The 20,656-nt window shown below is 40.8% G+C and overlaps 1 protein-coding gene across 4 annotated transcripts in view; it reads left to right on the top strand.

The window, feature by feature from the left end:
* Nucleotides 1-1,833: 1,833 nt before the first annotated feature.
* RUFY1 (RUN and FYVE domain containing 1) overlaps nucleotides 1,834-20,656 on the top strand; it is a 40,618-nt gene continuing 21,795 nt past the window's right edge. Inside the window, exons 1-6 of one of the 4 annotated variants that reach the window (XM_075009415.1) lie at nucleotides 1,834-2,101; nucleotides 15,482-15,655; nucleotides 16,038-16,155; nucleotides 16,928-17,029; nucleotides 18,378-18,501; nucleotides 19,652-19,713. In XM_075009415.1, coding sequence (XP_074865516.1) covers nucleotides 1,834-2,101; nucleotides 15,482-15,655; nucleotides 16,038-16,155; nucleotides 16,928-17,029; nucleotides 18,378-18,501; nucleotides 19,652-19,713 — 848 coding nt within the window. Of the gene's footprint in view, nucleotides 2,102-13,830; nucleotides 13,970-15,481; nucleotides 15,656-16,037; nucleotides 16,156-16,927; nucleotides 17,030-18,377; nucleotides 18,502-19,651; nucleotides 19,714-20,656 lie in introns of those variants that run through there. The other 3 variants (XM_075009418.1, XM_075009416.1, XM_075009417.1) reach the window with 3 other exon arrangements.

Genomic DNA, 20,656 nt, shown 5'->3' on the forward strand with positions numbered 1-20,656 from the left:
AAGACAATTCCTCTTCACTCAGTGCGGCCCAGGCAAGCCAAAAGGTTGGACACCCATGACCTATAGTCTGAATAAATCCTGGGTGAATAAGAGATTTCAGCCTTCTATTATCCTTTACAGACACTTAGGAGTGGCCTTCTGTTTTGTAGTGAATCATTAATTGTAGAATTTTACACTTGTACTGTACCTGAGAATGCCTAAGAGCAGAACAGTAGTTTACATACAAAATGTTAGGAAGACAGATTCTGGGCCGGACTGTGTTCCCTACACCCACATACTGGGATCTCTCCTTCATGAAAAGGGATGTTCATCCACCATTCTGGCACCACGCTTACAGTTCTTGGAAGCACCTGTGTAGAGACTGAGTTCTGGAAGAAGAAAATACATTGTTTCACCAATACCACAGGACATCCACTCACTAACACACCTTTACACATAGTCTCAGGGGAACAGAAAGGATCAGACTCCCTCCCTTGCATCCCTTTAGCAGAGTTCCCTGGGACAGAGGCATCAGTCTAGCCCCAAACTTTCTAATTTACAAAAGTTTTTCAACTCAAAAAGACATCACTTCACAACAGGTCACGACAACCACCTTCCTTCCTTTCCCCCACTGTTTTCAGGCTTGTCTATTGTTATTTACTAAGTACTGTACATTGTGCATACCAATGAAGTGGATCTTACCCAAAAAAGCTCATTACCAAATAAAATTGTTGCTCTTTAAGAATGCTTGGGGTTTTTTTTTCCCAATGGAATTCCTGTAACACTCCTTGAAGTTTGTCACTTCTGTACTGAAATCAAATTAAAAACAATTGAAAGTAGAAACAAAAATACATAAAAGGATCATATTTGAGTTTTTCAAACAAAAACAAAAAAAAGAAACAAAAAAGTTGCCTGAAGAACTTCTTCTGCTATCAAGATTCTTAGCAACAAGGTCACAAATTATTACCTCCCTGTCACTGTTCTTCTAGCCTCAACCAAACAAAATGTTTCCTAGGTCTGTGCAACAAAAACAAAACAGTTTAGAAACAGGCAACCCAACCATGCTTAATACAAGTTTAAACAAGTTGTAGTCCAGATAGGTTATATATTGCTGGAAGGTAAACTGCAAGTTACGGCACCCTGTATTAGTCTATAGATAACTTGCAAGTTTACATTTTTCTAACCAGGATCAGGTTGGTTGATTCCCCAACATAATTATAACATATCCTTTCTGTCCATGCAGGCATGTTGTAACATGGCTAAGCTGCAGACATGTTTCCCAATTCCACTTAAACATGGCTACAGTATTTTTGTACGGTAGATGGTGCAGGGAAGCATACTTCACGTTCAGAAACTTATAAATTTTTATTAACCCTCTTCCCCAGATTATGATGGTCCAGTTTGAGGCAGAACAATCCAGTCTGAAAAGGCTGAACGTGTTTGCAAACTCTGCAAAAATCTATGACTTCATATACTCTGGCAAAATGCTAACTTAAAATATTTTGTAGAAATGCAGAGGCTGCATTGGGTTTTTTAAACTGTTACAAATAACAACTGGAAATAATAGAAAAGGACACTCGCTCACCACACAATAGCCAAAGAGATAATGATTCGTTATTATTAATCAGTAACCAGAAAATATTCGAGCTGTGTACACAGTTTGGAGCATATCACAATCACGGACATATAGGTATCTGACACTTTTGCTCATGCAGATGGCTGTTGTACAATAACTCACAGCACTTCCCCCCCCGCCCCTTTTAACTCCTGCTATCAACTACAAGTTGGAAGCCAGGGCAGGGAGTTTCTGCTTAACTCGATTGCTCATGACTAGTGTCATATGACATTTTAAAGATGGCTGAAGGAGAGGGTTGTAATGTATCTGCTACGGAACAAAAAGAAGATTTTGAAATCATTGACAGAAACCTGATTCCTAACGTAACTGAGCTGAAAAATGAGGGGAAAGGGAAAACTGAAGACTCGGGATGGTCTGCTCCCATCTTTTCATTGGCCAAGAAAGCTTCAGAAAACTTAGCAGTGAGCTATGGCAACGCTCTGAAGTCTGCAGCTTTGGTAGGACTCGTCCCCAAACCAGTCAGCAATGACAACACAGCAAAAACAAGTATGGTTATGTTTATTCAGTATGCTTCCTTGTATTGTGTATAAATAAGTTAATTATACCCTACAAGTGGCATGTTACAATGTCAAAGATGCATTATTATTATTTTGCATTTATTAAAAACTCTCTCCTGTGGATATTGTAATGATTTCTATTTACGAACCCAGAGAACAAATCTCAGTAAACTTTTACATTATCAAGGAAGCCATAACCTTTTGATATTTTTGGGAGGATGGCTTTTAATTTCTGTACATTTTTTTTCCTAATTTACACAGAAAAGTTAGCTTACGTATACCATCACTGTATCAGTGTCTAGTATGGTCTGTTTCTTTATTTACAGTTTGGCTGACTGGGACAAGGAAACTATATATATATATATATATTGTTTTTTAGTCATATGAATTTCACAGTCTGTTTGATACACACACACAGTATTAAAACCATCAGGAAGCAATTGGGCAACAAAAGTTGTAAAATCAAATAATATATTAAATAATTTATAATGTAAAAAAATTAAAAACTGAACAGTTAATGAGGAAATATTTACGGATGTCCTTTTTGGAACTTAAATCTGCTCAGTGTAATCCTGGCCCCCCACTGAAGTTTATATGGGAGTTTTGCCATTGATTGCAGCAAGGTCAGGATGTCACTTTCTGTGTAGTGTGTACTGCTGCATATATTGGCTAAAATATTTCTTGTAAGTCTTTCAAAAAATGCCAGACAAAAAAAAAAATTTCAGAAGAATTGGAAATCTTCCAGCATTGCAGACCAAATGCAACATCAACTTAAAGGAGACTAAATAGTCCCAGGCCATGGAAGATAAAGACAGGCCATGAAGGTTCTGTTTACATCCTCTAATGAAGCTCAGCCCTCCTATATCCAATTCTGTACCGAGGTATCAGATTCTGAGGTTATGCTATCACTGTGTGTCAAAGGCTGACCTACTACAGTTCATATACCACCTAAAGGTAAACATTTTACTGACAGAGAGGAAAAGATTGGTAGAAAGGGGAACAAGGGAAAAGGAAGAGAAAAGCAGAAGAGGAAACATAGGAGAGACAAGGAGAAATCTGAAATGAACAGTGCAAAAAAGTTACTTGGTCTGATCCAAATATTCTAAAGTAGTTTGATTTCCTGTTATATTTAACAACTTACACAAGTCTTACAACCAAGCATTTCTTGTACTTCAATAGGTACCCAATGAAGCTTCTGTTTAAAAAAGGATAGCAGGGTATGTGTTTGTGTGTTGCAGTAATGAGATATTAAATGCTCTCAGTGTGTATAGGTCCATGGAAGTATTAACACAGGTGTGATCTGCATTTGGAAACCTAATAACTTAATGTCTCATTTTAATCAGCAGATCTCACTACAGTATATCATAAAGTCAGGCCACTAGACCTGCACTCAGATTGCACCATTCAATGGTGAAAACCATATGGGTCTGAAGGGAAAGAAAAACTCACAAGAATCCTCTTGTGGAATTCCCTTCACACGCACCAATGGCATCATGCCATTGGAAGAGGAGCTTGATGTGAGTTTGTCCCTCACTCCGAGCAGTGTTGTATGGGCTGCATGCCCTGGCAACAACACTTGAACTTATTCAAGAAGAGACAGCAGAAGACTATGATGATTTTTTGTAGCACTTGCATGTTTTGGCAGTAGCACTTGCCTCTGCTACACCGTTTTTGGTCCCTTGCAGTGCGCCTGAAATGAAGCTGCCTCTGAAACCTACTCCCCTCCCAGCCCACAAGGGGGATTTCACCCACTGAGATAGGGGCGCCATGGAAAAAAGAATAAATCCCCCTGTTGTATTGTTAATTATTCAGAATTTCCACAGGGCCAGATGAGAAATAATATGTGTTCCTGATCCATTTTATCCACCACCAGTCCAGCCTTTCCCACCCTATGTGGAGTATCTTTCACAAAGGCTAGTAGAGAAGGAATGGAAGTGAATGGTGCTGCAGAAGTTGCTGAGCAACTTTCCCAGTAGGAATGGGGAGAACCATAATTTTCTCTGCTCCCAAATCTGGGGACAGATGCACACGTACCTTATGTGTTCCTGACTGAATTCCTGCATAACTTGGTAAAAGCACTTAGAAACATCAACTAGAAATCTAATTACTTTCAAAATAGGATGCATGCAAAATAGCATGCAATACAGCTACCCCTTTGTTACTGTGCCAGTTTTTATAGCTTTAAAAATCACACTTAGCTTTTTAAAATATCCTCCCTTCCCTTTTAGTATACACAGACGCTGCATCTACACTAGCAAATCCTTTCAGAAAAATCAGGCTCTCTTCCAAAACAGCAAGCTGAGCATCCACACACAAAATGCGTTTTTTCGAATTCCTTTCCAAAGAATGCAGCACTTCTTCCAGAGCCCCTCTTCCTCTCCCAAAGAAGGAAGAGTGCCCTTTTCCAAAAGAGTCTTTTGAAAAAAAGTGGGTATAGATACTCTGGAGGCCAGTTGTTCGAAAGAGCAGTCCTCATGGTGCCAGATTTTTCGAATCCCGTTTTTTCAAAAGTGCGGGAGCCATGTGGATGCACATTTTCAAAAGAGTGGATTGCACTTTGATCTGCTTTTTTGTGTGTGGACGTGCTCTTTCGAAAGAAAATCCTCTGGAAGATCATCTTTCAAAAGATCACTGTAGTTTAGACAGGGGCAGAGAGAACTGACTAGACAGGGGAAGCAGTGAACATGAATATATACAGTACGGTCAAGTGCACAGTAAATTGAAGAAAGGCTTAGAGTTTGCATCTAGTTTTTCCAGTAATAATCAGATTTTACTTGCAAAAATAACAAACAAGTCTGAAAGCTGAATATCCCCGTAAGCTCTCCATGCCTGAATTTTCCCATCTGTATAACAGTGATAATATACATACACTGTTATAAAGCTCATGGAGATCTTCTGAAAGGCACAAAAGATTATGATTTTAAAAAAAAGGCAAAAAAAAAGCTTTAAAATATATTCCTCTGATGCACATATATGATCCCATGTACATTAACTGAAGTCTTATATGGTTATTAAAATTGTGTATGCCACCCTTAGAGAGCAGCGTAATGAAATTAAAGGGATGACTCCATAGTATTAAAGTGAAGCAGCAAAACAGCTCCTGCAAAATTCAGTAAAATTTGACATTGTGCAGGTCAAACCAGACATTATAGGGACTTAGAGAACTCAAGCATTATTAAATAGCACTCATGACTGAAATAAAAGTACTGAAGGATATGTATCATCTTGGAGAGTCAGAAATAAAGACAAAAATAGTCAGGGTACATCTAAGATCTGGTAAACTACAAAGAAATAAAAGTGGTAGTGTGTGCAAAACTGAATCTGGTTGGGTCAAAATCACTTTGTGGAATGATCATGAAAGAGGCTCTGTTGTGGTAGCAATGGGGTCTGTTATAAAACCCCAGGGCTGGATGCAGATATGGACAGTGGACAGAAATATTACATCTGAGGCTGAAGAAAAACAGAGCTGAATGCATCCAGAATGTTGCAAAAATTAGTACTGAATAGTGTTCTCATAGCAAGGATTTTTAATAATTATGTCTATTTAAGGTGACCATATGTCCCTGTCCCAAGATACAGGGTGAGGGGCGGCTCCTCTGAGCTCCACCAAGCCCCAAGTAGCCAGGAAGGAGGCAGCAGCTGCTGGTCCTCCCTGGGAGCCCAGGGGAAGCAGCAACCGCCGGGCCACCCTGGGAAAACAGCAGCTGCTGGAGCTCCCCGAGCCTCAGGGAAGCGGCAGGGATGCAGCAGCCACCCACGCTCCCGCAAGGCTTGGAGAAGTGACTCCCACCAGCAACTATGCCTGGGCAGCTGCTGGCAGAAAAGGTCAGCGGGGGAGGGCCCAAATACAGGACAGTTAGTCCCTTTGAAAAAATAAGTAGGACCACCTTTTTCGCATCCCAAATACAGGATCATCCTGCCTAATATGGGAAGGATGGTCACCCTAACAATATTAGATGACTGAATAGTTGAAGTTACAAGTATATGCAAGGGGGGGGGAATTATCCATGTAATTACAGACAAATTAGCCTGATCTCACTGATATGCAAGGTTTTAGAACAAATGTGAAAGAAAAAAATAATTATATTTCAGGGAGGCAAAGAGATGTTACGAAGCATGGTTTTACCAAAGGTAGATAGGAAAGAGCTTTGCTACGGCACTTTTTTTGAGAAGTGACCTTTGAAGGTTTTGCCTTTATCAACTGCATGGGGTGTTGACTATTTGCTAGGATCATCCAGGCATGTCTCAGCCCCCTGTCTTTGCAGAGGCCCTGGGCGTTGGTACATCTCAGGTCCTCATACTGTTCGCCTGTGGCACATAACAGTTTAGTCCCTGTAGGCTGTAATTCTTCAGTCTAATTTTGGGTTACTTGCCTGTGACATACAAATTAGATAGCATGATCTGCTGGCCTTAAATTCAATGACTCCTTGCTTTTGTGAGATTATTAGGTAATTCTTATTTTAATCCAATTTTCTTTTCCCTACTGTAGAATTTAAATTATGTAAATTATGTGTATTGGTATCTATTTATTTTTATTAGTAAACTGGGTATTTTGTTGTTGCATAAAAATTTTACTTGGTTCATTGTCTAAGGTCATTGTGTCATGACATGAAGCAAATAGTTTGCTGTTGGATACCATTCTGATTATAATTAGAACATGCAAATTCACAGAAAGCACGGTAATTACTGTAGTAACTACTGAGCATTTAGATTTGTCCTCTATGAGCGTTAAGTTTCTCACTTATACAGTACTCATTCTGAATTTGACCTCCTGTTTAATGGTTCCAGGGCCACACACAGCTAGATCACAAAGGGCAAGAGGCAATAAACTAGACAATTTGATGTTTTGAAGAGCAAAGAACAGTACTGTCAAATTTACTCTTGAAATGTGTATTTGGGTTTTAATTAAAAGTCCTAAAAAGCAAACTTTACTAGTATGTTACTCAACTCCAGTGAAACTAACATTTTATAGTTGTACATCAGCAGACCTCAGCCCCAAAGGTTATGTTTCATTACATTATTTATTGTAAGGGATCGTACTTCCATCTTAAGCTCCCTCTTTCTCAGTCATTCCAAAGTTTTAAAATATTTTAGAATGAAACATTTCCCTTCAATTAAATCCAATGGCACACTTCCAAAAAAAGGCAGCAAATTTGGGTTTGGCTTTTTCCCCCCCACCACTCTTTTGCTTGTCTAGTGTAATTAAAATAGCTCAAGTTTAAAACTTTAAACACAATGAGAACTATCAGTTGATAAATACATCTAAAAATGTGCAGTGCATGTAAATTATGCTATGACACATTCTGGCTATTACCCAATCATTCTATCTGTCTCTCCTATTGTCTGTTATTTAATTTAAAACAAAGGTGGATGAGATACAGGTTGAACTTCTCTAGTCCAACACCCTTGGGACCTGACCTGTGCCAAACTAGAGAATTTGCTGGACCATGGGAGTTCAATATTATCTAGCAGCATTGCCAACACTTCCACTGCTTACTGAGCTCATAGAAGACCCTTAGAGGGTAAATTACAGTTAAATAGCATCACAGAACACTGAGAGCCAGGGCTGGTGGCTGGAAACAAACTTTTTGCAACCACAGAAAACTTGGCAATACCTATGATAAATGGTCACCCGGTTAACTAAAATTATGCCAGATTATGGATATTGCTGGACGAGAGTGAGATGGATTAGTGAGGTTCAACACGTAGTATCTTTTATTGGACCAACTTCTGTTAGTCACTCCACTGAGCTTCCTGTTTATTTTTGTACATTCTGTTAACATGCTATACAGATTATAAATTGGGCCTCATCGCACCGCCTATAGTTAAAGTTGCCCAGCACTTCCCCTTATAAGACTCTATTTTCAGTTGCTTATAACTTTGCAAGTCTTTAATAATTTGCATTGAAATTTCCCCGGCAGGTGTCTGCTTTAGGCTGAAACATTTTGGAGGAACTTAGGCTCAACTGGTGATTCCATTTTAGAAAACATGATTAGAAGCTTATAGTCTATGTTAAAAAAAATCACAAGTCTTTGAGAAGCCCTAACATTCCTATCCATTGGATCAAGGCCTCATTATTCCTATGCCAAGAATACTTTCTTCTGTCCTGGAAAACTGTCCAAACTTGATTAATTATAAGCCTTTGGGAAAGAAGGGGGGGAAAAAAATCACAGTTCACATGTGCTCAGAAACTTGTAAGAATTTGGCTGATACATTCTCCAGATTCCATCTGCCCAGAATATGCTCCAGCCCAAGCCAGCAGGGCTGGTCTGAGTTTCCTTCCAAATTGTTCCTCATGGCCATTGTGCCAGGCCCAAATACGGAGAGTCACTACCAGACTGTTTTTCCTGTGCTTTCAAGGGCCCCCATGATATCACCGAGGCAGAGGAAGAAAATCCCTAAACCTCGTGCAAAGGAAACAAGAGCCAGAATTTGAGAAAAAAGTGGGAGGGGGAGGGAATACAGGAAAGGAAGGTTGACTGGCTTGACAGAATCCATGTCTTGTTCAGTGCACAGAATGAACCTGTTCTGTGAAGGAATCAAGGTTGTGTGCAACGAAGGAAACTATTGTCTACAGGTCCCATCTCATTTATTGCAGATTGGATGGTGTGTAGTGAGTGAGGAATGGATTGCAAGAAGAAAAAGGGTATTTTCACAGTCGAAAGTTGCCTTGGGTAACTGGATTTTACTGTCTCTGCAATAGAGTTCCTATATGATGCTGAGCAAGTAATTTCAAACATTTTTTTTCCCCCCCAAGATGTCACTATTTGGCTACGTGTACACTAGCCAGAAACTTTGAAATGGCCACGCAAAAGGCCATTTCGAAGTTTACTAATGAAGATGGGAATAAGGGGACTTTGAAGTAGTTGGGGTCCTTTCGAAAAGGAGCCCCATCTGGACAAGCTGTGTCAATTTCGAAGTGCCACGGCCGCCCGCATTCTAATGAGGCGCTGAGTATGTATTTCAGCGCTTCATTAGTAAACTTCGAAATGGCCATTTGCATGGCCATTTTGAAGTTTCTGGCTAGTGTAGACACGGCCTTTGTGTTTTTTCATGACCTGGGTGTCCAACCTGTGATGCTGGGATCTGATCTGCTGATGTCTTGCACACTCAGTTGCAACTGAAGTCAGTGGGAGCTGTACTTTGAAATATAAAAAGTTGCCAGAAGCTAAGTGCTCTGAAAAACCTGGCATCTCCGATTCAGCCCCAAAATTAGAGGGATCTTCCTTGGCCTCAGCTTCAATGCGAATAATTTCACTTCGCTTCCTGGGGTGTTTTGAGTATAACTTCATTAATCATCAGAAAGTCATCTAGTCCAGTCTTCTGCATGCAATACTTAGTCCTGCCATATCTAGACCATTCCTCACAGATTTTTGTATATCTGCTGTTAAAAATCTCCAATTATGGAGATTGCATAACCTCATTATGTAATTTATGCCAGTACTTAATCAGCCGGACAATAAGTTTTTCCAAATATCAAACCTAAGCCAATGTTCCTGCACTTTAAACTCATTTAATTGCTTCTTGTCTATCCTCAGAAGTTAATACTTTCTGTAATGATAGTTCCTTTTTTTTGCAACTGTGTTAGGCTGTTGACTCATCTTTAGCTTGTGGTATTTCCCTTAAATTCCCTTCTGCAATACTTCTTCCTAAGCAGTCTGTTCCCATTTTCTTTGTATGCTACTGTTCCTTGTCTGTGAAGCACTACAGGCCAGATTAACGTATCACTGGACCATAGATGAACATACATGTCTGGTTCCTTACCTTAGAACATGAGTAACAAACACCTGTAAAGTGCACTCACGAGCTGCGTCTACACGTGCACGCTACTTCGAAGTAGCGGCACCAACTTCGAAATAGCGCCTGTCGCGTCTACACGCGTCGGGCGCTATTTCGAAGTTAACCGACGTTAGGCGGCGAGACGTCGAAGTTGCTAACCTCATGAGGAGATAGGAATAGCGCCCTACTTCGACGTTCAACGTCGAAGTAGGGACCGTGTAGACGATCCGCGTCCCGCAACGTCGAAATTGCTGGGTCCTCCATGGCGGCCATCAGCTGGGGGGTTGAGATGCTCTCTCTCCAGCCCCTGCGGGGCTCTATGGTCACCGTGGGCAGCAGCCCTTAGCCCAGGGCTTCTGGCTGCTTCTGCGGCAGCTGGGGATCTATGCTGCAGGCACAGGGTCTGCAACCAGTTGTCAGCTCTGTGTATCTTGTGTTGTTTAGTGCAACTGTGTCTGGGAGGGGCCCTTTAAGGGAGCGGCTTGCTGTTGAGTCCGCCCTGTGACCCTGTCTGCAGCTGTGCCTGGCATCCCTATTTCGATGTGTGCTACTTTGACGTGTAGACGTTCCCTCGCTGCGCCTATTTCGATGTTGGGCTGAGCAACGTCGAAGTTGAACATCGACGTTGCCGGCCCTGGAGGACGTGTAGACGTTATTCATCGAAATAGACTATTTCGATGTTGGCTGCACGTGTAGACGTAGCCACTGTGGCCAAGGTGGCAATGCTGTAGATCTTCCAGGACCATCTGCTCATCCTCCTGATATTTGAGGTACTGCAGCAGCTGGGTCCAGTCTGAGTGAGTGACAAAACCTTTAGGGATGTTAAAGACTTTTTAATCTGGTAACCACCAAAGTTTCTGTCTGTTACTCTGTTAACCACCCCTTCACCCAGCTCCACTGCATTTAAAAGGCTGAGACACCACACAGGCTGGCTCAGTTCTTTCTCCCGCCAGTGGGGATCAAACTCTGCCCCCCGCCCCCCGCTCAGCCTTTTAAATGCAGAGTAACAGCAAGGAAAACTGTTTGATCCTGGCACAAGCAGAGGTAAAGGCCGAGCCAGCCACTCCCTATTTACTTGGAGGAGGGGGCTGCAAGTAATCAGGAGTATTAATGCATAAGCAGATGCTTATGAGTTAGTTTGCGTAACCAGATACAATTATTACATACCAAACTACAACCTGAGGCATGGATCCCAACACTACTCACTGGCTATGTCTACACTTACCAAAAACTTCAAAATGGCCATGGTAATGGCCAAATCAAAGAATACTAATTAGGCGCTGAAGTGCATATTCATGAGCATGAGCTCATAGGAATAAGGGGATTTCCACGTTGGTGAGGTCCTTTCAAAAAAAAAAAAATAGGACCCTGTGTAGATGAGCTGTGCGGGAGAGAAACAATTTCAAAGTGCTGTGGCCAGCAGTATGCTAATGAGGCACTGAATATGCATTTCAGTGCCTCATTAGTATTCTTCGATTTGGCCATTAGCTTGGCCATTTCAAAGTTTTTGGTAAGTGTAGAGGTAGCCACTCAGATTTGGCCAGCCTGCCCCCTTCATTATGATGGAGAGGTAGCCGGGCCAAACCTAAGTGGCTCTTTGACTCTGTAACCCTGGTTATAATTATGACCCCATTTTAGGTTCCTCCATGAATCTTGATCAAATTTACCTATACACTAATCTAGCCCAGCTGTACTATGACAAGTGCTACAAAAAAACCCAGTGAAAAAACTAGTTACTTATTCACTGCAGAGTTCAACTAGTGTGCAGTAAACAAGGCAGGAGACCCCACAGTGAGAATAAAACAAAATATTGACTAGCTGCTCTTTCAGTGAGCACCAGTTGCTCTATGTACTGAATAAGGCAGGATATAATAGCATGTGTTCATGTAACTGGATGGTATAATACATACGCACAAGATGGTCAACTCGTGCAATCTTATTTCTGGAATTTCTTGTTTCCTGAATGCTTGACTTTACAACCTTCATGTTCCTTTAAATTTATCAATCTATATATACACACATAAATAATAACTACAGGCCTGTCTAAACACAGAAGTTGTGCCAGTTTAACTTAAATAATTTAAAAAGCAATTTAGTTAAACTGAAGCAAACTTCAGCGTACTTTTATATCAGTTGGAAAGTGACATGTTTAACTTGCATTAAGATAAAAGTTCAACTAATATGTCAGGTTGACATCTATTTAAGAGTGCCCATGTACAAAGCACTGCCAACTTAACTAAATGTTTTAAATTACACTTTTATCTAAACCAATACAACTTTGGATGTAGACCAGGCCTTAGAGTTACAGTGGAAAAAAGTTTTTTTTCCCCTCAGTAATTCTCCAGATTTTAAATGGATCTTTCCCACAAAGGCTCCTCACCTCATAAATAATATTGTTAATCTTTAAGGTGCTACAGGTCTGCTTTCTTTGTTTAGGGGCAAAATATATTTCCTTTCAGTACAAACTCAGGTCTAGGAAACTGTCCCAACCACTTCTACTTAAACACATTATTGCTGAAACATAACTCCTGAACAAAACTATGAATTACTCACTTCCACAATCGACTTTTCAGTTCTATTGGGCAGCCTTATACTATGCACACATAAGATTCCTCATTCAGACACATTTACCAGCAAGCTCAGACAACTTAATCATATATATATCTTAAGTCTTAGGTGACATTTGACATCAGTTAACACAGCATCCACTCTGTTGGAAAGGAGTGTCTTGGGATTCATGGTCATGCATTTTATTTCAATAGTAATAATTAACAGGTCTTCTTGTGAGCTGAGGTGGATCTGGATATTGATGATGCCTTAAGTTGATTTCCTACTTTGAGGTTTGTATTTATTTCTGAGCATATTAGATGTATCATAAAAAATAGTTCTAACTACTGTGATGTTTGTTATCCCAAAGTACCACCCTTCTCCAGGCTGTCAAGAATAGTCCTCTACACATGCAAAAACGCTTCATTTCCACCTTTTAGATGTGATCCTCAGAGATTGCTGTCTCAGTACTACTGCACAGGGGCTTTTGTTGTCTGTTCCAGAGATGGAGTCTGTCTAATGCTGCATGGAGTGGGAGAGACAGACACCCTCTCCCTCCATTTCAAATGTTTGGCAGTAAGAGTCATGGGCTGGCAAGGGCCCCCGTTGTAAGCAGTTTCTCTTGTCAAAATCAGGAGTTTGGCAGGCGACAGACACTGAAGTATGCTGGACTGAGGGTAGGGGAGGCGAGCCGAGCATCGCTGGTGGGAGCTGGGATGTAGTAGCTACTCCTCCCACCTGAAGTAAGCAGGAACCAGCTGGAATCAGGAGTCGGAGTAGGCAGCTCCCCACCACTTAGAATAAGGAAGGCAAGTAGCCCCCTCCCTCCACACACTGAATAAGGTAGTTAATGGGAGTAGGCAGCAGCACCCGCAGACATGCTGCACGGGGGAGGGAGGACTACACGTGGCAAATAAACACCGCCTGCACACCGCAGCTGGAAAGGGGCTGCGAGGGGACAGGCGCTCCCCACCACACGCATTTAGGATAAAGATGGGGGGAGGTAGCGTCCCACCCACGCACACTGGGTAAGGATAAGCAGCATGCCCGACCCCAACCCCGCAGGATGGGGCTAGCATCCCCCTCACCCACAGGATAAGGCTTGAGCTGGCAGCAGCCCGCCCCGCCCCGCCCCGCGATAAGGATGAGGCTAAGCAGCAGCGCCCCCCCAACACACAGGATAAGGACGGGGGTAGGCAGCACCCCCCCCCCAACACACACGACAGGAAATTAATGGAGGGCTTCAGCGTTTTCCCCACCCGTGGAACCGGGCGCCCTACGGCAGTTTTGTCGCTCCACAGCGAGCTCCCGCCGCCAACAGCGACTTACTAGAACTGAGAGGCGGGACTAACTTCCCACCCTCACGCGCACCAACGGACCAGCCTAAAATGGCGCCTGCTCCGCGCCATCTCTCACTCCCTCTGCACTTCCTCGCGAGAGCGCCGCGAGCGCTTGCCTCAGCACCTCCTACGTCGCGTCCCTCCGCCCGCCTGTACTGAGCTTTCGAGCCAGTGAGGATCGAGGTGGGCAGGTAGTGAAGGCTCTCGCTTGCTTGTTTTCAATCTCTCTCTCCCCCCAGTCGCAACGAACGAGAGGTCGAACTGAGCATGCAGCCAATTGCAGGCGGCGTTGGTGTTTTTTGCGCCATGATTGGCTTGGCTAGGGAGTTAATGGCGCGCGGGGGGGGAGGTTGTTTCTCTGGTAACACTGGAGAGGGTGAGAGGTCAGTGGGGGATCATAGTGGGGGGCGGCTTCGGCTTCGGGCCGTACCATTCATGTCACCTCTGTTTGCTTAGGGCTGTGGGGAATGCACGGAGGGGGGAGGCAGGAGGTAATGGGAGAGCTGTCATGGGGGGGCAGCGTGCTGAGGAGGAGCAGATAAGGGGATTCCAGCTGGGGTAATGTCGGGGCACAGGGACTCAAGAAGGGTCTTATTTAGAGGGCGTAGGATCATTGGAGGCCCTGAGTGGAGGTAGTGTTGGAGGCAGGGGATATAATGAGGGAAATAATGCTAGGGGCAAAAAGCCATAGAGAGCCTGTTCCCTATTAGGAAAGACAAGAAACATTTGGGTAGTGAAGGAGTCTGCTCCATAGCCTCCAATCCTGCTCCAAGTTAGATAGAGTGCCCGTTACTTCACTTGCTTTTTGTCCTCTCCTAAGTATGAGAGAAGGATTAATTGTGGGAACCCAAGTAACAGTTCCACCAGGTTACCAAGGGCATAGGGTTTCCCTTTGGATCCATTGCAAGATCTTGAGTCATTAGATGTTCAGGTCCATAAGTTGTTAGCTTTTATTTACAACCAGTCCTAGCTACTCAGGGACAGGGATGGAATAAGATGAAATATTGCATGCAACAGAGTTCCCCAATCTCTGGGCAAAGGATTAACCTGGAGTGTGCGTGTGTGTGTTGCTTGTTGCAATGGCTTAGGACTTTGGGAATCAAAAGACAGGCTAGGTTACTATGGAGTCAGCCTGAATCTGGTGACAGTCATAGGCCCACCCTTCAAGTACTTCTTGTTAGAGCCAGACTTTTGGCTATATCTCGCAGTTGTACTTCATTTTTATTGTAAATTTGAATCTCATATGGTGAATGTTGAACCTGACATCATGTAATACTTCATGTGGTACCTAAAATTAACCTCTGATCATATTGGTATTTTTCGTATGAATAGATTTTTGTTTCTGCTGTGCCTTATGTTTTATGTTGAGCATATTGAAAAATACAGCGGGGTAGTCATGTTAGTCTGTATCTGCAAAAATACTAAAAGACTTATTGGAGCATAACCTTTTGTGGGCACAGACCCACTTCATCAGGTACATGATGTTGTGGGTCTGTCCCCAAGAAAGCTTATGTTCCAATAAATCTGTTAGTCTGTAAGGTACCACAGGACTTCTTGTTGTTTTTAAAAATACAGTGTCGCACATTCATGATTTGGGAAGTTGAGAATTGGAACTTATACCTGGATACTATCTTTCTCAATGTTATCTTAAGAACAAACAAACTTGTATGCTTCATTTTTTTTGTTTTCTTAAAACTTTTTAGCAGTTAAATGCCATACAATGGAAGAGCGTTCAAATTTGATGAATATGTTGAAGCTGAGTATCAAAGTCTTGATCCAGTCAGCACTGAGCCTGGGTAGGACTCTGGATTCCGACTTTCCTCCTTTGCAACAGTTCTTTGTGGTGATGGAGCACTGTCTAAAACATGGGCTGAAAGGTGAGCACCAGAGCTCTTTCTTAAATGAGTTAGGCTGAAATCATAGAAATGTTGAGAGGGTATGGAAATCATTCAGGATTTACCTTAATGTTTGTTTTAGCTCATATTACAATGTAATATATTGATATTTTATCAGCAAAATTATGTGGAGGTATAGCTAAGATCAACTGCATTGTCTGTTTATGCTCTGATTTGCTGTGTATCAGGTCTCTGTCATCTCCTGGCTGAGCAATGAATTCCATATATATACTGAGAACCTGTAAGATGGTATACATTTTAAGAGTCCTTATTTCTTTTTATATACTATTTGTGATTATGGAGTTCAAGGAGGAAGTCTGTCATTTTTCTGCTTATTAACACCATTGTATTCCTTCCCCATTAGCTAAGAAGAGTTTTATTGGTCAGAATAAGTCATTTTTTGGTCCTTTGGAGCTCGTGGAGAAACTTTGTCCAGAAGCATCTGATATTGCAACTAGTGTTAAAAATCTGCCAGAGTTGAAGTGAGTTAAAGACCAGAATAATAAAATAACTTATTCCTGTTGAAGACAAATTCCTACATTAGTCTTTCTCTCTGAGTTGGGGAAATAGCATTTTTTTGACCCACAGGACATAGTGTGTAAATGCAGCCCAGAACTCTTTGTCTTTCATTATACCAGTTTTCAACTCTTGTATGCTCCCCTCAGCCTCAAAAGAACTTGACCAGATAAAAAAAATATTAAAAATTCCTTACCTGTGCAACAAGTAACCTTTATACTATCCAAAATGAGATAATTTTAAAATAATTTTTAGTGCAATTTGTCTTCCTTTCTTGCTTTCTTTTTGGATGATGAAAATAGATTACTTTAAATTCCAAATTCTTGAACGCTACAGAATACTGCAATGGGTAGGTTACAAACATTGCAGAAGAATATTTGTGTTTGTAAAAGGCTCTTTTCATTGGAATTAATGATTATAGGAAATTTTTGTCAGCTATATTAGAAACTTACTGTTTTGGGCCAAATTTGACCAGATACCTCCCATTCACTAAATTATTTGTTTAATTTTTTTATAGCTGTAGAAACACTTTTATTCTCATGTAAATTTCTTCGTGTGTGTTCGTGCTCATGTAATAAAATATTACTTCCAATTTGGTATCATCTCTGTTTTCAAGAACATGTGTTTATTAATGCTGAATTATAGAAGTGCTTTTGCAACTGGGTTTTTTTTCTTTCCCCCCTCCCCCATAGTCTTTATTTATTGCCATTTTGATAATGGTTTGCATCTGTATTGTAGGACAGCAGTAGGAAGAGGAAGGGCTTGGCTTTATCTTGCGCTCATGCAAAAGAAATTAGCAGATTACTTGAAAGTACTCCTGGACCACAAAAATTTATTAAGGTAACCATACACCAGATTTGTATTATCTTGTTGATTTATGGTAAACCATTTATATATATAAAAGAGAAAGTGCTGAGCATGTTGTTTTTGAGATAAACAGCCTTTCTTCTTTCATGTTTTAAGCTCAGGCAGTAAAAGCAAAGGATGATATTGCTGGACAGTGTTCTCTCAGTGTAAATGATCAGAAATTTCATGTGGTTTGATTGTTTTTCAGTTTTTTGGACCTGTCAAGATTGAACTGAACTAAATAAAATATGCATATAAATTATGAGAGCCAGTGATTTGAAGTAGCAGGGAAGGTAACCAATTGGGGACAATGTAAAACTGCTGAATGTTAAGAAGAGGACGCTTTTGCAGTTCTTCAAAATTCTGTCTGATTATCAGAGAACACAGTTCTGTAAAACTTCCTTCTACTTTTTAAAGTAGTTTGGAATCTATACAATGAGCTTGGAGGTCATACAAAGTAGTTGTTGCTGTAAAAACTTGATTAGCTGAACACCAATTTCTAACTGTATTACAAGAGCAACATCTCCAATATGAGCTAGTCCAGACTGATTAATTACTTAACACCAGTACACTCTTTATCACTACAAAATCGTATGCTAAACAATATAGTGGAGAGTAAGAAATGTTTATTTTGCATAGTCTTTGTTGTTGAAGATAGTTTCTTTAAACAGAGGTTGTAAGTCTCTCTCTTATTTGAGGTAAAGAGTTCATACTTCTCAAGTCCTCAAATGCTATTTTGTCAGTTACAATGTTCATACAAAACCTTACATTTCTACAAATGATCGTGCTTTGAATCTTAACAATTTTACTTTATGTTAAAAAAATCTAGGAACAATGATAGTGAACTTCATAAGCTGGCTGTATGCTTAGCAAACATTCGTTACTGGGGTTCTGCATTTGTTGCCTTTGAATTTCAAGGTGTATTCTTGTTCTTGTATTACAATATACGATAAGGAGAAAATCAGTATACACTTTAATTTAGAGCTACAGTACCACTTTATATTAGGGATGTAAAATCCTGTTTAATTGGTTGACCAATTAAACATTAGGTGGAAGTGGGGGTGTCCCCAGTTGCAGCCCCCACCCCAACAGTCACTGTATATAGGGCTACTCCAGCCTAGCTGGAGCACCCCCAGCTGCAGTAGCCTGGCAGACTGGAGTCATCCCCTGCCTGAGGCAGGCAGGCAGGGAGGCCAAAACCGGTAACCCTCACTGGTTTAGGGTGAGGCTTACCGATTAAACGTTAAGATGCCTATTTTATATAACGCTTTTGTTAAATAGAACTTGTACTGTTGCTAGTGTTGGAATCATGGTGTAAAAATTTCCTCTAAACTATTTTTAGTGAATTTTATGAACCTGATGCATTGATGATGCAGGAGGAAGGAGCAGTGATTGTTGGTCTGCTGGTGGGACTTAATGTTCTTGATGCAAACCTTTGCTTGAAAGGAGAAGATTTGGATTCCCAGGTGACAACTATTTTTTTAAAATTAAAAAAACCACATTTCAAAAGTCTCTGTCTCAGCAGAACACTTCAGCGTGTGTCTAAGTCCTATTATGCATAAGCACATGCTTAAATATTTTGAGTTGGGACTGTAATTTGCAAATATGGTTTGCTGCTTGGGTTAATGCTGTCTGAAGCATTATTATCACAAGCAGACATTAGAAGACCTTATGAGCAATGGAACACCTAAACAAGAAATGACAGCTAATAAATATATAATTTTGTGTAAACTAGTGCTGTCATTAAAAATGTCAGACTGTGCCTACTGTCTCTATGTTGCCTTTAATAGAAGTTACAGTAATTTTGATTTGTTTTATGTAGAGCCAGGAAACAAATCCAGTTTGAGATTTTAGGGGTTTTTTGGTTGGTTGGTTTTTTTTCAATTATTCAGCTTGAGTCCATATCCTGTTTCCAGCCTTATGTGACCCATTCCCCTGCCTCCCAAATGCTAATTATTATTGAATTAGTGACATCTATAATATAGCTCAGTGATGCAATAAAAATTAAACTCTGATAAATCTTTATCTAACCAAAACAAGACATACATAGAATTTGTATAGTTTGATTTCTGTAAGTTAATTAGAAATAAATTTTACTACAGAGTGCAATACAGAAATTCACAAAACACACTGCATACTCTATGAAACTCTTATTGAAGATGGTACTAAAAAAAAATTGAAAATTATTTAAGAGCTAGTGCAGTTTCAGAAAGTGTGATGAAGACTGTCTGACTGCCATATGTCAGTTTGTTCAGCTTTGAGTCACTGCTGGACATGGTTGCCATCTGTATGCAGCATTTAGATAAACTGTCAGTACCTATTAGAGGGAATCATTGCTGAAAGTAACTGTCAGCAATATTGCTTCTAGTTTAGATAAAGACTGAAAAAAATCAATTGGGTATAATTGTTTTTTAATTTAATTTGATTTAATTTTCATTTTTTTCCTTTTAATAAAAAGGCAGACTTTTTCTTCAGAGGGTAAGAATTGTGTTTCTAAACTTAATCATTAAATGGTAAAAAGTAAATTGGAACTTACATAATGGAAGTAAATACTGCTTGAAAGACTATCTTGCACTGTAAAGATATGTAACATTTTTTTAATTTTGTTTTTATCAGGTGGGAGTGATTGATTTTTCCTTGTACCTTAAGGATATACAGAATAGTGATGATAGCAAACAGTATGTATGATGATGATGAATTGTCCTTTCTTGATTACTCTGTTTAATAGAAAAGCCAAAATATTAAACTGTATTAGATGTTATTTTTAGTCTCTTGAAGTGCAGCCATGTTGGAGATGCATTTAACTGGATGAGAGCTCATATCTTGATGTAGGGCCCCAGTGGTCCTTAAACTAGAATGATCTGAGTTTTTTTGCAAAGGTTCAGTGCATTAAATTCCTCATGAAGGTAACACCCAATTGTCACAATGACTCACTTTGTGAGGTGGATACGCAGAGGCTGTGTCTACACTAGCCCCTTCCTTTTGGAAGTGGCATGTTAATTAGCAAGTTGGGAAGGTGCTAATGAGGCGCTGTCATGAATATGCAGTGTCTCATTAGCATAAACATGTGCCACTTGTGTAGGCGGAGGCCTTTCGAAAGGACCCCTTGGACTTCAAAAGCCCCTTTTTCCAAATTGGTTTTGGGAAGGAAGGGGCTTTTGAAGTCTGGGGGATCCTTTCGAGAGGCCCCATCTATATGGGCGGTGCACAGTTTGAAAGTGGCACTTTTGAAACATGTGGCTGCTATACTAATGAGGTGTTGCATATTCATGGCAGCACCTCATTAGCATCTTCCCAACTCGCTCATTACCACACGCCTCCCAAAGGCAAGGGGCTAGTGTAGTCATAGCCAGTGTGGCTACTACTGGTCTGTGTGGGTAGGTGAAGGGTGTTCAAAGGAATCTCTGTTTCTTTCCATTTTACCATGTTGCTGTACCCATGTTGGTTCCATGATAAGAAAGCGACAAGGCTGGTGAAGCAATGTCTTCACTGAAGAAAGTTGGTCCAGTAAAATACAAGTTTTTGAGCTTCATAGGTCTGAAGAATTCTGTGGAACTTTTAAAGCCTGTTTTGTTTTTTGGGTGTGTTTTGGTTTTGTTTTTTCACCAACAGTGTTTGATC

Source organism: Carettochelys insculpta, chromosome 15 (assembly GCF_033958435.1).
Source record: "Carettochelys insculpta isolate YL-2023 chromosome 15, ASM3395843v1, whole genome shotgun sequence".
NCBI lineage: Eukaryota > Metazoa > Chordata > Testudines > Carettochelyidae > Carettochelys > Carettochelys insculpta.